The 14,328-nt window shown below is 51.6% G+C and overlaps 4 protein-coding genes across 4 annotated transcripts; 1 reads left to right on the plus strand and 3 right to left on the minus strand.

Annotated features, from left to right (window-relative positions):
- Positions 1-1,686: 1,686 nt before the first annotated feature.
- On the minus strand, positions 1,687-3,015 carry VTN00DRAFT_7838 (uncharacterized protein; the record flags this gene model as incomplete). The annotated part of the gene is made up of 5 exons (XM_069434625.1): positions 1,687-1,705; positions 1,804-1,832; positions 1,907-2,206; positions 2,332-2,733; positions 2,836-3,015. The coding sequence occupies 5 exons, from the start codon at positions 3,013-3,015 to the stop codon at positions 1,687-1,689; spliced, it is 930 nt and encodes a 309-aa protein (XP_069286104.1).
- A 2,251-nt stretch (positions 3,016-5,266) lies between these two features.
- VTN00DRAFT_7839 (uncharacterized protein) lies at positions 5,267-7,790 on the minus strand (the record flags this gene model as incomplete). Its single annotated transcript, XM_069434626.1, has 2 exons — positions 5,267-7,654; positions 7,749-7,790. 2 exons carry the CDS (start codon positions 7,788-7,790, stop codon positions 5,267-5,269), a joined length of 2,430 nt encoding a protein of 809 aa, XP_069286105.1.
- A 3,329-nt stretch (positions 7,791-11,119) lies between these two features.
- On the minus strand, positions 11,120-11,587 carry VTN00DRAFT_7840 (uncharacterized protein; the record flags this gene model as incomplete). The annotated part of the gene is made up of 1 exon (XM_069434628.1): positions 11,120-11,587. The coding sequence occupies one exon, from the start codon at positions 11,585-11,587 to the stop codon at positions 11,120-11,122; it is 468 nt and encodes a 155-aa protein (XP_069286106.1).
- Positions 11,588-11,656: 69 nt separating this feature from the next.
- On the plus strand, positions 11,657-13,894 carry VTN00DRAFT_7841 (uncharacterized protein; the record flags this gene model as incomplete). The annotated part of the gene is made up of 2 exons (XM_069434629.1): positions 11,657-13,096; positions 13,154-13,894. The coding sequence occupies 2 exons, from the start codon at positions 11,657-11,659 to the stop codon at positions 13,892-13,894; spliced, it is 2,181 nt and encodes a 726-aa protein (XP_069286107.1).
- Between the last annotated feature and the right edge of the window lie 434 nt (positions 13,895-14,328).

Raw genomic sequence — 14,328 nt, forward strand, 5'->3', positions numbered from 1 at the left:
GACGACCCTGCTATGAATCCAAACAAAAAAGCGATTAAATTGACAAACTGCGGCGCTCAGTGGAGTGGATGGAGTGGCCGGGAGTCGTATGTATGTATGTACGCATTAAACCGTCGAAAACCATACATGCATTGACCAATGGTTGACGCGTCACTCCTATCTATTGCATTTTATCTATTGCGAATTTCCAATAGATCATGATTGACTTGCTAATCCTTCCGGATGGGACCGGACCGGACCGGATGGACTGGCGTCAGTGGATCGCCTAGGTACTGTGGACAGTAGATCCGGAGATCTAGTTATCGGACTATTCACTGGTTAATCACTTATGATAAAAAAAGAAATTACGAAGGCCTTCAGCACATATTACTTCTTATAGTGGAATCCACAAGGGTAAATAACTACTGACATACTGAAGTCGTTACCTCGATACCAAGAAACTAAATGGGTTATGTCATACTACACGCGTAGAAGTCAAGACGGAGAGATGGTCGTTATAATACCTCGTAAAGGTTCTCCATTGGAACAGCAAAAAGATGCGCACGCAACCATAAAATGTTTAGGAAAAATGATAATAAACTAGGCTCAGCTCCAATCTGGCTCTCACCGTTCCAGTTTCCTTAGCCCAGACCGCCTGACTGACAACAGCATAGAAATATGGAAAGAAGAAACAGAAACAGAAATGGAAAAAGAAAAAATAAGAAGAAATCAAAACCCGAGTTGTTTAGAAAGACATGGATAGGGGAAAAGAAAATGAAAAAAGTGACAAGACACGCCAGAGACTCGAGACCAATGGATGGAAATCTGCAGATATGTATGCACGCGAGCTAGGACAAAAGAGCCGAAGGGATAATAACATAGAAAGTCAAAGACAACGGACATCAAGGCGCCGGCCCGTTGAGCCCCTCCCTTCCCCCCCCTTTTTTGCATTGAAGGACTTCCAGAAGGAAAAAGACATTCTGCGAGATACCACCAGACAGCCTCACCGTCCCTCGACCGATGCAGAAGTCCCCATTCACACTTGAACTCAGAAATGAGATAAGCCAGTCGCTAGCCGAACATAGAACGCCAAGAATCGAACGGCACTGAGGACCTGTGAGAAGCTCCATCACCAAAGACTTTTCCCCATCCCTAAGATTTTTTTTCTCCCCTAGGAGGACCTGTTCGAGCTGAGGGTCGTTTCTGTCATGTCACGCAGTCATTACCGGGCATTATCGTAATGGCTATGGGTATTGTATGCAATTGGCATGGCTTGCGGGGTAAGGGGATAGTAAAAAGACCTTGAGAGTGAGATCCTGGGCTTTTTTTTGGGAGACAAGAACATGTCGTTGCAAATTTGGCGTTACACTGACAGGAAGACAAAGAGGTAAACGGAGATAAACAGACATGCAGAGTCCGCCGCACCCCTTTCCCCGTTGAAAAAAAAACTCGGGACAAGGAAAGAAAAAAAAAGAGATGAGAAATAAGCCCTGCGGGGAGCAGGTGGTACCTTCCGAGACAGTAGTAACAGTTCAACTCAGCTCAAATATACGGAAAAAGTCTGGGGAAAATATAGCGGTTGCACGGCGTGGCAGATTCTCGTTGCGGCGGTTGACTGGGGAAACGCATTAATGTCGAATGGGCGACGGATGCCTTCGGAGTCGATCTGGCCTTGGTCTCTTTCGCGTTGTTTGATTTGACAAGAGATTATCTCCGCCCGAACCTGCTGCACATGGAAAAGCTCGTATGATTCCTTATTACTTCTTCTTCTGTTTTCGCGGAGGAGTGACGGGTCTGCCTGTGCTCATGCCCCCGTAGACGTACTTTGGTTTCTTTTCGGCTGGTTTCAGGATCTAACGCAGAAGGGCATGTTAGCAACATGTATGGCAACACATGGCGGGTTCGGAGGCAAAAAGAAATCCCGTACCTGGAATGAACAAAGAAGGCTCTCATCAACGCTCATCATTGCTCCGGCGTTGTCAAACTCTCCGCAGTAGTTCGGCGCGCTGAACAGCGTGACCAGCTGTCTCTTCGAGAAAAACTCGTAACCGTCTTCGACAACTTGGTGTGCGCGGCATATGAGGTCCATGTCATGCTTCTGGAGGAAGCGCGACACGACGTCGGGACCGAAGGTGAAGGACACACCACGATCGTTTTCGCTCCATCCGGTGATATCCTTGTCAGGATCCGACCAGAGGAGGTCGCAAAGGAGACCGCAGTCGGGAATCTATAGTGGTCAGCGGATCAACCCTTGAGCTTCACGGAGCTCGGAATATTTTCTCGAAGACCCGGGTAGATCGATCCTCAACGGAAAAAGAAAAAAAAACAGTTTGAAGGAAGAGGGGGGCTTACATCGGTTGGTCGCATGACGCGACGGATCTGCTCCATTGAGTTCAGGTCCGGGCTAAGGCCACCATGCATGGTGAAGATCTTCTCGTCAATGATGGCAGCAATTGGCAAGCAATTGAAGCAATCAGTGAACGTCTTCCAGAGCTTGATGTTATACCTCCGCTTGCATTCATCATAGAAGCCATAGATACGGTTAATAGAAGCGCATTCGTGGTTACCGCGGAGGATGAAGAAATTTTCGGGGTACTTGATCTTGTACGCGAGCAGAAGGCAGATCGTTTCGAGCGACTGCTTGCCACGGTCGACATAATCTCCCAGGAACAGGTAGTTGGCCTCCGGAGGGAAACCACCATACTCGAAGAGGCGCAGAAGATCGTAGTACTGTCCGTGAATATCGCCACAAATCTAGACACCGCAAATTAGTCAACCATTTTTGGGTCTCGCCATGTGGTAAACTGAAGTTGGCAGAACGGCCAGTGCCCAGAATGAGGGAGTGCGATAACATACCTTGATAGGTGCTTCTAGCTCCAGTAATATCGGCTGAGAAATGAAAATTTCTCTAGCCTTGGTGCAGAGATGGCGAATCTCCGACTCGAGGAGCTGAACCTGCTTGCCCGGCCGGCTACCCCTCACCTCGAGCAGTCTATCGATGATGGAGTCCAGATCCACTTCGCCCTGGTCAGCCATGACTTGCTACTGCCAGGAGTAAATGATTCAAAGGGGAGAAAAAGAGGTTGCGGCGAAAGGGAGAGGGAGAGAAGAGGGACGACGGCGGAAGATTGGGCTTCCGGAGGCTTCGGTTATCTCGCGTTGAGAGATCGATGGACGTGTTTCCTAAGAGCTGGAAAAGCGAAAAAAAAAAATCACAGTTAGATGTTTTCAGTTTGCGAGGGAACGTTGGCTCGCTTCGTTGTGGAACAGAACGCGCTGTCGACGCGCTTCGTTTCCTAGGAGGGATGGCAGTCGAGAACTCACGAGATGTGATGCCCTGCCGGAAAGACTCGACAAAGGGAGCAACAGGCCAAATGGCCTCCGAACCCAAGCTCCTGGTGCTAATGCCCAATGACAGGGAAAGGCAGCACCCTATAAATGTCCTCCACTCGGTCTATTCGAGATGGCTCAGAGCGTGATGCGGCTCCCGCAGGTTTGGATGACGCCTGTGATGCAACTGGGCTGAAACCTGAGGAAAAAACGGGAGCGTGGAACGGCGCCTAAGAGTCCGAAGAGACTCGCGGATGCTGGTTGATGGACACGATAGCAGCGATGGGGTGGATGCGTCTCTGTTGCTGGACTGGGAGAACGTCAGATGAAGAGAATGCTGAAGTCTCTGACCTCTGCACGGGTCGCGGTGGCGGGGAAAGGGGATTGTTGGGCGACAATCAAGGGATCTTCAGGGTGAGGATCTTTGAGCACAGCGGTCGGAAGAGAGCAAAAAAAGGCTCTAGCGGACGGTGCTGCTCGATGCACGATCGCTGACGAGGAAAACGGCAGGCTCGGGTGGGTGGGAAGGCGAGGTGATGGTGGTGAGAAGTGGAAGGCCGGGCGGTGTTACGGGTTTCAAAGTGAAGGGCGGATTTAGCCAAGTTGAGTTGTGGGAGAGCGAGTGAGAGAGAGGAAGAGAGGAGCTCCCCTTCCCGCGTCTGCTGGTGGAATGTAGTAGCCGCCACAACAACCACCGTTGAACAAGCCTAAAAAAAAGATCTAGTTTTCTTTTTCGCTGTCAGACAGATACTTTCACGATTGGTCAAGTGCAGAAATCAAGCGTGCAATGGATGCTTGTTCTCTCCTTGCTCAGATCCGCCTACGTACACTTCCGAACTTTGCTTGTTCAACAGTCAACGTCGCACATCTCTCAGCTCTCCCCGTTCTGCAAGGTCCCGTAACTTGAGATCATTCTTTCATCAATCCTTAGAATTGCGGCGTCAAGCAGGACGCTAGTATCTACTACGGCCACTCTCGAGCTCTAGATCCTCTTGGGGTTCCTCCGGCTCTCTCGTTGGGCCATCGTAAGCACGTCTGGACGCGACACGCCCCAGCCTGGGAGGGAATGCTGTCCAACCACGGCGGCGGCAAGCTCCCCTCAGACCCCCAAAGAGCCTTCGGCGAAGACTTGGAGCGGCTCTTAGTCAGGCAGTACAGGCTTGACTTTACTGAGACTCCCGTCCTACAAACTACGGTGGAGTTTACCGCGTCGGCGGTGTGTGTCCGAACACACGCACACCTGCTGCTTTACGGTTGATATTAGGAACTATATTTAGAAAAATCGTAAATAATTTAGCATTCATGTCTCATGCATCAAGTCCAATCTTCATCTGATCTTGATACCATATACACCCTTCATCATCAAACATGACATGAATTCTTTGAAAAAAAAATCATCAGGACGTGAAGCAGAGGGCATAAAGAGACGAAAAGAAGCGAACATATGCCATGCAACGCCAATACCAGAGACCGCCCGGATTCAAGTATAGTACAAGCGGTCTGAAGAGAAAAGGCAATATTTCTCACGATACCTCCCAGAACATAGACCCGACTTCGGACGGCAAAGAAAAACGAAGAGGGGGGAAAAGGGAAAGGAAGCATCAAATAATCACACATACCACCGTAATCGCAAGACCAGATGACGCCACTGAAATGCAAGAAAGTGATACAGCAAGCAAAAATGGTATAAGTTGGCATAGAACTCGGATCACTGGAAAATGCCGGAAATCGTAAAATGGAGAGAAACAGCCGCCATGTGTATCTTTTGGGAACGTGACCAAGGACGATCAAATGCTGAAGCAGTTTTGGGCAAAACAAATCCACCATGGTGCTGGTCTTCTGGCACAAGAAAGAATATTCTATGCCGCCCGAGATTTTGGTTCTCATCGTAAAGATGGATTGGAATGGTCAAATAACCCTTGAGATGAACCAAGAGCTGTAGGTTCTTTTTACCATCCTAGGTACGACCTCCGTTGACGATTACCGGGCCGGTAGTCCTGGTGATGGGATCCGGTAGGATGGTCGGTGGATGGGTGAAATGTGTAGTCTGGTGAACATCGATATCCTTGTGTTTAGTGTCCCAGTTTTCATCTCCCAACACAGTAAGCCAACCGCTCCCAGCCTCATTCTTGAGCGCTTCCAATCTCTGTCTGTAGACGTCTCCGTCCACGTTCCAGTCAATGCCCTGAATGGGAGGAAGTAGCTGGCGGCTCTTTCCGGCATCGAGGGGAGGCGTATCCTCACTTTCACGCAGTTTCTGGGAAGTACCCCGACTGGAGTGTACTACCACAGGCACCGTTCTCGGGGAGACGTCTTCGCTGTAAACTATCTCAGGGGATCGAGCCGCCGCAAATTGGGGTCGCGGGGTTTTGGGTTCCGCTGCATCGGTACTACCGACTTCTTCAGTTTCGTGGGTAGCCTCCCGCGAAAGCTCGACGATTCGCCGCCGGTGACCCTTTCTTCGACGACCAGATCCAACCGCGTATTCGGTTTTGGAAGCATTCGGGCCCGGTCGTTCCTCTGCTTCTCCAGATTCAGTCATTGGGACGCTCTGGACAACCGTAGTTGCCACCTTACTCACGATCACAGGATCCTCCGGTATGGTTGGTCGCACAACAGGGGCACCCTCTGGTTCAGCTGCTCGATCTACAAGTTGCTTTCTCTCGGAGTAGCCTGGGCCGGTTGCATCTATGATGATATCTTCGGAATAGCCCGGGGTACTGCGGAACAGGTTGAAGATGACGACACGATACCCCGAGTGTGTCTTAGTAAAGGGATTTCCAGATACCCAGATCTCCCGTATCTCAGGAAGACAGGTAAGCCGGGCTATTTCTGTAGGGTCAGAAAGCTTGTTTTCGCGAAGATCCAGTCGCTCCAAGGATAGTAGTCTTTCGATTCCTGCAAGGGATCGAAGACGGTTACCACGAAGGTTCAGAGCAGTAATGGCAGGCAGGGGGTTCTTGGTCAGTGAGTGAAGGGAATCTATCATGCAGTTCGAAAGATTCAATGCTCTCAAAGATACCAGTGACGCTAGGCTGTCAGGGACTTCAGTAAAGAGGTTCGATGACAGATCCAACGAGTGCAGCGTATTAGCCACCGGAGCAAGGCTAGCCACACTGATAGAAGTCAAGGAGTTGTCTGCTAGACTAAGGTGTCGGAGAAATCGCCATTTCGATGGTGGGAGAAAACCAGCCACGAGATTAGAGGAGCTTCCATTTCGATAGCCACTAGAAGTATCGCTAGAGTTCGAACTACCAGAACCTGAACGTCTGATTTTCGAAGAGGGACCGCGAGCATGTCGATAGCCTATATGCTTAGAGCTAGTTGGGCGTGTTGGGGAGATGCTCCCTGTGCGCCTGTGGCCCTTTCCACTTTCAGACGTATCCTTGACCGTGGACGTCACATGTGGGCTAGCACTTGTTCCGTAGCCCACATCCGCCGCGGGGGAGCCAGGTGGTGAAGTAGATTTGGACAGCTCGGGCCTCTGGACAGGCTGAGAGTTCGGATGACTGCTCCATCCAAGTATAGGCGACTGCTGCATCTTCGATGACCGCCGTCGTCGTTTATCAATGTCATCCAGTACAATGCTCGTCAGAAGCTCTGCGGGATCGTCGAGATTTGCCCTCCTCACCGTCAGGGTTCGCAGCTGCTCAGAGAGTCTGTCCCAGCCGAAGAACGACCGGAAGTCTATATCGATAATCTCTAGGGCACTCAGGTTCTTGAAGGAATGGAGGGGTACAGCAGTATCGAAGGGGAACTCCTCATATCCACGTATCAGGCGAGCCCGGTGGTCTGGTGCTAGACGCAGACACGGGATTTTAGTGAAGGCAGAGTAGAGGTATTTAAGATCAGCCTCAAGGGCGGCCTTGGCCTTTTCCGATTTTGAAGAATCCTTGCCAAAACCAATTGATGACCAGAGTGAACCCACACCAGTCATGACACTGCGGACACTCGATACCGAGTGGATGGAAGCTGTATCGCCCATGGGCTTCTGGGGTTTGTTTAGAAACGACACATAGGAAGGTGCCGTCTCGGTATGAATATTCTCCAGCCTGACACTCATAGGGCCAACCGGGATGGAGAGGTCTTCAAAACGGGAAAGGAGGTAAAAGAGGTGGTGAGGGGTCAATGTGAGTTTGGCAGGCTTGATGTTGTGCGAAGTGAGGCTCCGCGACAACGCAGCAACCAATGTGGAGGACGTAGAAGACAAAGAGTATCCATTCGAGTTTGCGGGGGTCAACCCCGCCGACGTGCGGGAGGACTGAGCATTTTTGGAGCTTTGGCGCCTTTGTTGCAAGGCATTGGCCAGAGCCTTCTCGTGGGTTCGCACGAAGCTGGCGAGGTTCTATAATGAAATAAGATTAGCACTATCACTCCAAATTGGATATATGTAGGGACAGAAGCAAGGAATGAGGATATTCTGCTAGGTTTGTACGAACCTTGATGAAGAGCTGCCCATCTTCAGTATTTAATTTCTCCATCATGAAGTTCGTTTCGCACGATGAAACAAGGCCCAGTCAGGAGAACTCTGAAGAAGGGCGCTCACGGAACACACAGTATGATGCGGGCAGGACTCGACATTTTGTGGGCACCCAGAAAAGAACGAATGGAGCCGCGACGACCTGTTGGAGAAATGAGGAGTTAGCAACCAGGCTGCCTCCCCTTTTCTCATTTAGCCCCCTCCAGGGAGGCGTTATGCATAAACAACAGGGGGCGGGACGGGGGTGGGAAACGTGAAAAGGTACAGTCAATGACAGCGAAGTGGGATACCTGTCGAATTTATACGAAGGCGTCGTCAGACCAGTTCATGAGATCTTGGACTAGTAGCCAATTTGTGTGTGTGCTCCAACTTGAGCGTGGGCGCTGTCGCCTGGACAGACCTGAACGAAGGAGGGCTGGTGGAAGGGAAGCGGACCAAAGATGTACCTGTATTATGGACTCACAGACGGCTTGCTCCGAGGCTGGCTGGGCTGTGGCACACCGGGCAACTGAACCAGCTGGAGGCTCAGGGACCCTGGATAAGAGGAACAAGTCAAGGGAGAGAGAGGAGGCGTCGAGGGATTAGTTTAGGTGAGGGTGGAGAGATTGCAAGAGTGGTTAGATAGGGTCGGTCGTCCAGAAGCACGCCACGGGCGAGTCACAGCTGCAGCGATGAGATGCAATGCAGAAGAAAGGAGTAGAAGTTCACGGAGCAGTTGTTATTATTATTCTCCTCTACCTAGTCGGGCGTGCCTCGAGGTGACTACTGACGGTACGGAGAGCGCAGCTACTAATACATGGTGGCGACCCATGGAGGGGCCGCCTAGCTCCCCGAGAGACTCCCTACAGCGCAGCTAGCCCCGTAGACTTTTGCCGGCAGCTTTTTTGGAAGCCCCTCCTACGCGCAGCTGGGCGACAATCACCGTGGTTGGTGGTTGGCGTGATCCTGATTGTCATATCAAATGCTCTTCCTGGGTACCGCGGCCCATCGCGCTAGGGAAGTGTCTGCTGTTCTCAGCACGAAGATTCGGAGCCACCAGCGGGCATCCCGACCCCAAGCTGGACGTCGCAATCTCCCCCGGTGGCCAGCAGCACGCCGCGCAGCAACCACACGACGCTCTAGGACGGGAGACGGGGTACCGACCGGCGTTTGGTCTCTTGGCCCGCCGCTTGTCGTACAGCTCTCATCTGAATATTATGCCCTGGCTTGCAGATAGCGCTCCCAGCCGATTCACGCACCACGAATCATCATGTATCGAGAATTGCTGTGTTTAAATCCCTTCCCAGACACTCTCTGGTCTTATGCTCGTTCGTATACCGCTGCTGACAATATCGCGTATCAAGTGACCGGCGCTCGCGATCCATGGGCAAGCTGATCCATAAGGGACTTATCTCCTCTCCATCACCCACACCGCCCTCCTTCCATCCCACCACATTCCTCATCGCCCTTCCCGCCCGCTTCCACAAAGGGAAATTCTGGTTGGCATCATTCCGGACACCCTTTTCGAGACATGATTACCCCGCCTGCTTGTGACCAGTGGCTCCGGGTCCGAGACGTTTCTCGATCCTAGGAGATATGATCAGTGATCAGCCGGACAAATAACAGTGAGTGGACATCCGTCCGACACCAGGCCATTCATATATCTTGTACAGTATAGATGACTTCCCAGCCAGCACATGTACAGAGTGTACTGCGTACGTGAGGAGTGTACGTCAGGCTTATCGAACCTTTCTCCATTTAGCCTATGGTTACACAGGCCGCATGTGCTTGACAGCATCCTGCAGTAGTGGGTGACCTTCTAGAGGAAAGCGCGTTACCCCTCCATTCCCATGCATGATCGGCGAATAAGCGTCTTAGTCTACCAGATACCGCTGTCGTGCTTTTGTCGCATTCTGCTAGGGGTAAAATGACATCGTTTTCTACCGCCTTATGAGGCTCGATTACGGGGAAGCGGTGTAGAAATATACCCTACCACTGATATATTTTGCTTTTGAGATGCGCATGCCGAGAGACGACTGATGTTCTTAAACGGCATGGTGCATATCTGCGATCAGTGATACGACAACAGACCACTTCTATCTGCCATGGCGTGAAAATTAATCGCCGGACTGGAGTGTGGAGCCAAATGAGCGCGAGAACGGAGATCTGTGACGAGGGTAGCCTCCAGTGCTCCACACACGCTGTCCAAGACGAAACGATCGGCGCCATGGTACCGGATGCAGCTCTGATACCAATGAGCTTCGATTGTTTGAACACTTGCCGTGACCTCGTGATTTTGGAGAACCCGACAGGCAGTACGGCTCCCGAAAAGAATTCCAAGGTCAACTAAGATAATCGTGCTGCGCAGTGGAGCAACGGAGACAACCTTGAAGGCTGGTGGGAAAGCACGGAGTACCTAGAATTATCGTGCTTCGTGGTCCGAGTATGGTCCTAGGTAGGATTCCTACTCCTGTAGAGTGCCGGTCCGACTATGACTGATCTCCGGACATGTGGGGACATGTACGACATGCGGCTGGGGCGTGCTGATAACAGCACCCTTTTCAGGGTTTTGTCAACAAAATGATATCAGTATCAGTGCGGAGAACACGTTGTCCCTGGGTCAACAAGCTTGTCAAAAATTATTATCAGATGTGCAACTGGATCACCCTGATAAAATTCCGAACAGGGTATCTACTGCGTAGACGATCCTCCTCACGCAGGAGGCCGTATTCGGTACTTGGTGATCCGTACGCTCCCACAAACTCGACAGACACTAGGCAATCTGTTAGCGCTAGGTGCGATCGCTAGTAGCACAGCGATGCAATGCATGTTGCTATGCGTCTCTGTTCTGATTCGCCCCCGCCGAGGACAGCAACGGACAGGCGTCTTGACGACACAGCCCGTCAGAGCCGGCCGTGCGCTATCACGGCACCAACAAGCGAGGCTATTGGACGTCGGTTCCTGCGGCGCGCGACACTTGGTGCTTGGCTCGGCCGTACTTTGAGCATATCCTGCAGACATCCCACGTAGAGTCTTTCCTATTATATGATAGTATTGAACAGTTTGCCTCTAACAACATGATCTGCGGCTCCGTCTGCGAGTCCGTCGACACTCGGCCAAAAAGAAAGTTTACTGTGTAGCTCGTTAAACGTTGACTGCACCATCCGGACGGAATCCTCTTCGCTACTATGATTCACTACGACCAGGGCTGCCAGGAAGCCATGGTCACGCCTTGCTGCCTCGCACATGCCCCGTGGTGCACATGTCCATTCCATCGATGATGTCAAAAAAAGAAGGTCTGCGATCGAATCTGAAGACCTGCGCATCATAATGCAAGCAAGACGTTACGTCTCAGATTCCCTGCACCGTCGGTTCGCAGGACTCGAAGATCGGTCGATCGCGGACCTTGAAACCTTGGCGTCGCGTCACCCTCTGTTGCTTCCAGCCTGTCAGCGCGTGACGAAAAAAGATTGCATGTTGGCGACTCTCGAGTCCTTCATGTAGGAGACATGGAGCAGGCGTTGTGCGACCGTGCAGAGTTTCCTTTGATTTTGCGTTTTGGGAAGCACGGGCCGACATGGGATCCCTCTGCTCGCACCCACCGTTTTCCAGTTGTCGGGCTGGTTGGACGCGGGGCAGCAGTCGGCCTCGAGCGCTTTCCTCCGCAGCGTCGAGCACTCGGATGGTCGGGGCGTCAGGCTCGGGCACCAGCCACAGATCCCGTGCCTGGGGTGGCGCTGCCCGATGCCAGAATATGGGGTCTGTGGCTGGTGCGCGCCTGACGTCGACAGCTGCACGCCATGCCCCGACCAGCGTCATCGTCGCATGCATCATGTTGGCGCACAGCACAACCCCTTTCCTCTCGTCCACTATGACAGTTATCCAACCATGACCTCCGCTGAGAAGTCGACGTGGCACAATGAGTACGATCCCTACGCTCTTCCCGACTTCGAGACGGAGTTCATCGACGAAGATGATCTCCGTCAATTCGAGAAGGCGCTGAACGCTCCCGAGGCATCGCCCCTCGTCGCCATCAATGATTGGCGCCCCATCCACCAGCGAGTCCGGAAACCACAAGCGCGCCGCAAAGCCCCTAAACGAAGCAAAGACGAGACCAGAGAAGGCGTGCTCTATGTCGTCCTTAAATGGCCGTTCCTCATCATCGTCCTTTGCTGGCTCACGGTGCTCAGCATCGCATACCTCATAACCCGCTTATACATCTATCTATACGAACAACTCGTCACTTGGACGGGTGAAAGGGAAAGGCTGAGAAGGGCACTGCATGCGACGAATAATTATGCGGATTGGCTGAAAGCTGCCAGAGCCCTCGATGCATACCTTGGGAACGAGAAGTGGAAGAAGCAGGACGAATACGCTTATTACGACCACCTGACCATCAACAAAGTGGTCGCGCAACTGAAGAAAGTGAGGCGAGAAGCGGAGAAAGAATTACAGAATGGACGTGCCAGCTCAAGTGATGTGCCAGCCATTGAGGAGCTACGCTCACTCCTGGAGGCCTGTGTCAAGAACAACTTCGTGGGTGTAGAGAATCCCCGACTGTACAGCGAAACCTACTCTGGCACCAAAGACCTCGTCCAAGAATACATCGACGAGTTGCATGCTGCGCTCCAGGTGCTGACAAACAGCCAACAGCTCACATATGATGACAAGTACCGGCATTTCAGGCATCTTGACACGAATTTCGGCCGCACAGCTCTCTGCCTGTCGGGAGGTGCGACTTTCGCGTACTACCACTTTGGTGTTGTGAAAGCCTTACTGGATAACGGGGTGCTGCCTGAAATCATAACGGGAACGTCTGGCGGAGCTCTTGTCGCCGCCCTTGTTGCAACCAGAACCGATGAGGAGCTGAAGCAACTCCTCGTACCTGCGTTAGCGCACAAGATTAAGGCCTGCCATGAGAAGTTTCCAGCATGGGTAAAACGCTGGTGGCGGACTGGTGCCAGGTTCGATACCATGGACTGGGCTCGACAGTGCAGCTGGTTTTGCAGAGGTTCAACGACGTTCCGTGAAGCATATGAGCGCACAGGCCGTATCCTGAACGTATCTTGCGTGCCTTCAGACCCTCACTCCCCAACTATTCTTGCGAACCATTTGACATCTCCTGACTGCGTGATCTGGAGTGCAGTGATCGCTTCTGCTGCTGTGCCCGGGATCCTGAATCCAGTAGTGCTGATGATGAAGAAACGCGATGGCACTTTGGCTCCATACTCCTTCGGGCATAAGTGGAAGGATGGCAGTCTTCGAACCGATATACCTATCAAGGCACTGAATCTACACTTCAACGTCAATTTTACCATTGTCTCCCAGGTACGATCCGAGCTAGCCTTTAAAATGCCAATTCGCCTATATGCTGATGTTTCTCAGGTAAATCCTCACATAAACCTCTTTTTCTTCAGCTCTCGGGGCACAGTAGGCCGGCCCGTGACGCATCGTAGGGGGCGAGGATGGCGTGGCGGCTTCCTCGGGTCGGCAATAGAACAGTATATCAAGCTCGACTTGAACAAATGGCTCAAAGTGCTTCGACACCTTGAACTGCTGCCGCGACCGCTAGGTCAGGACTGGAGTGAGATTTGGCTGCAACGATTTAGCGGCACAATCACGATCTGGCCCAAATCCATACCATCAGATTTCTGGAACATACTTTCTGACCCAAGTCCGCAGCGGTTAGCACGTATGCTTCAAGTGGGCCAGCAGAGTGCCTTTCCAAAGATTCAGTTTATCAAGAACAGGTTGAAGATTGAATACGAAATCATGAATGGACTGCAACGGACTTCCCTCACGGGTGGTCGTGCGCTGTCACCTCTGCTATCACGGCGTCTCCAGGGTACTGATCAAGAAAACGCTAATGGCCGTCCGTTAGATCCTATGGTAGAACGTCTCGATCAAGCTCTGCCAGACCGTCAACCTTATCCAGACAAAGATCTGAGGAATGGGGATGGGCCACGATATACAGAAGTGCCAGACTATTCGTCCACAGATCCATCACACCCAAAGACCCCTGGTGGCAGGCGAAACAGTGTCATCGAGGAAATGAGACGGCAATCTGCCGTTTTCTTCGACGACGCAGAGATGTACGGCCGGGATGACACAATGATGAGTGAATGAAATATCGGGATCACATCACACCGTTTCCTGTTTTGAGGTGGCTGCATCTTTTCACGTACAGCCGTGCTTCAGGCCAATGAATTTCCTTGTCCTTCTTGAAAGTGCCGGCGGCTACAATTAATAAGACTCGCCTCCGCGATACCACGCCCCAAGTTGTTGGGAACCAAATATTAACTAACGGCTGACGTGATATAGCAAGGGATTTCTGCATGGGTGTTATCAGCTTATCTTGCAGAATTCACCAAGAACAAAATAGCGAGACAGACCACTGTGGAAGTACAGTACGTAATAATTGACTCGATAATGAGGAAATGTATACTGTATAGATCGATTGGAAAATGTCTCTTTCTTTTTCTTCTGCGGTCTTGCATAGTTTTTTTACCAGTGTATCTGCCGTGCATGCTTACCCGCTAGCCCTATATAGGGTCCTTTTC

Source organism: Thermoascus crustaceus (assembly GCF_041956765.1).
Source record: "Thermoascus crustaceus strain CBS 181.67 unplaced genomic scaffold VTN00scaffold_5, whole genome shotgun sequence".
Classification (NCBI taxonomy): Eukaryota; Fungi; Ascomycota; class Eurotiomycetes; order Eurotiales; family Thermoascaceae; genus Thermoascus; species Thermoascus crustaceus.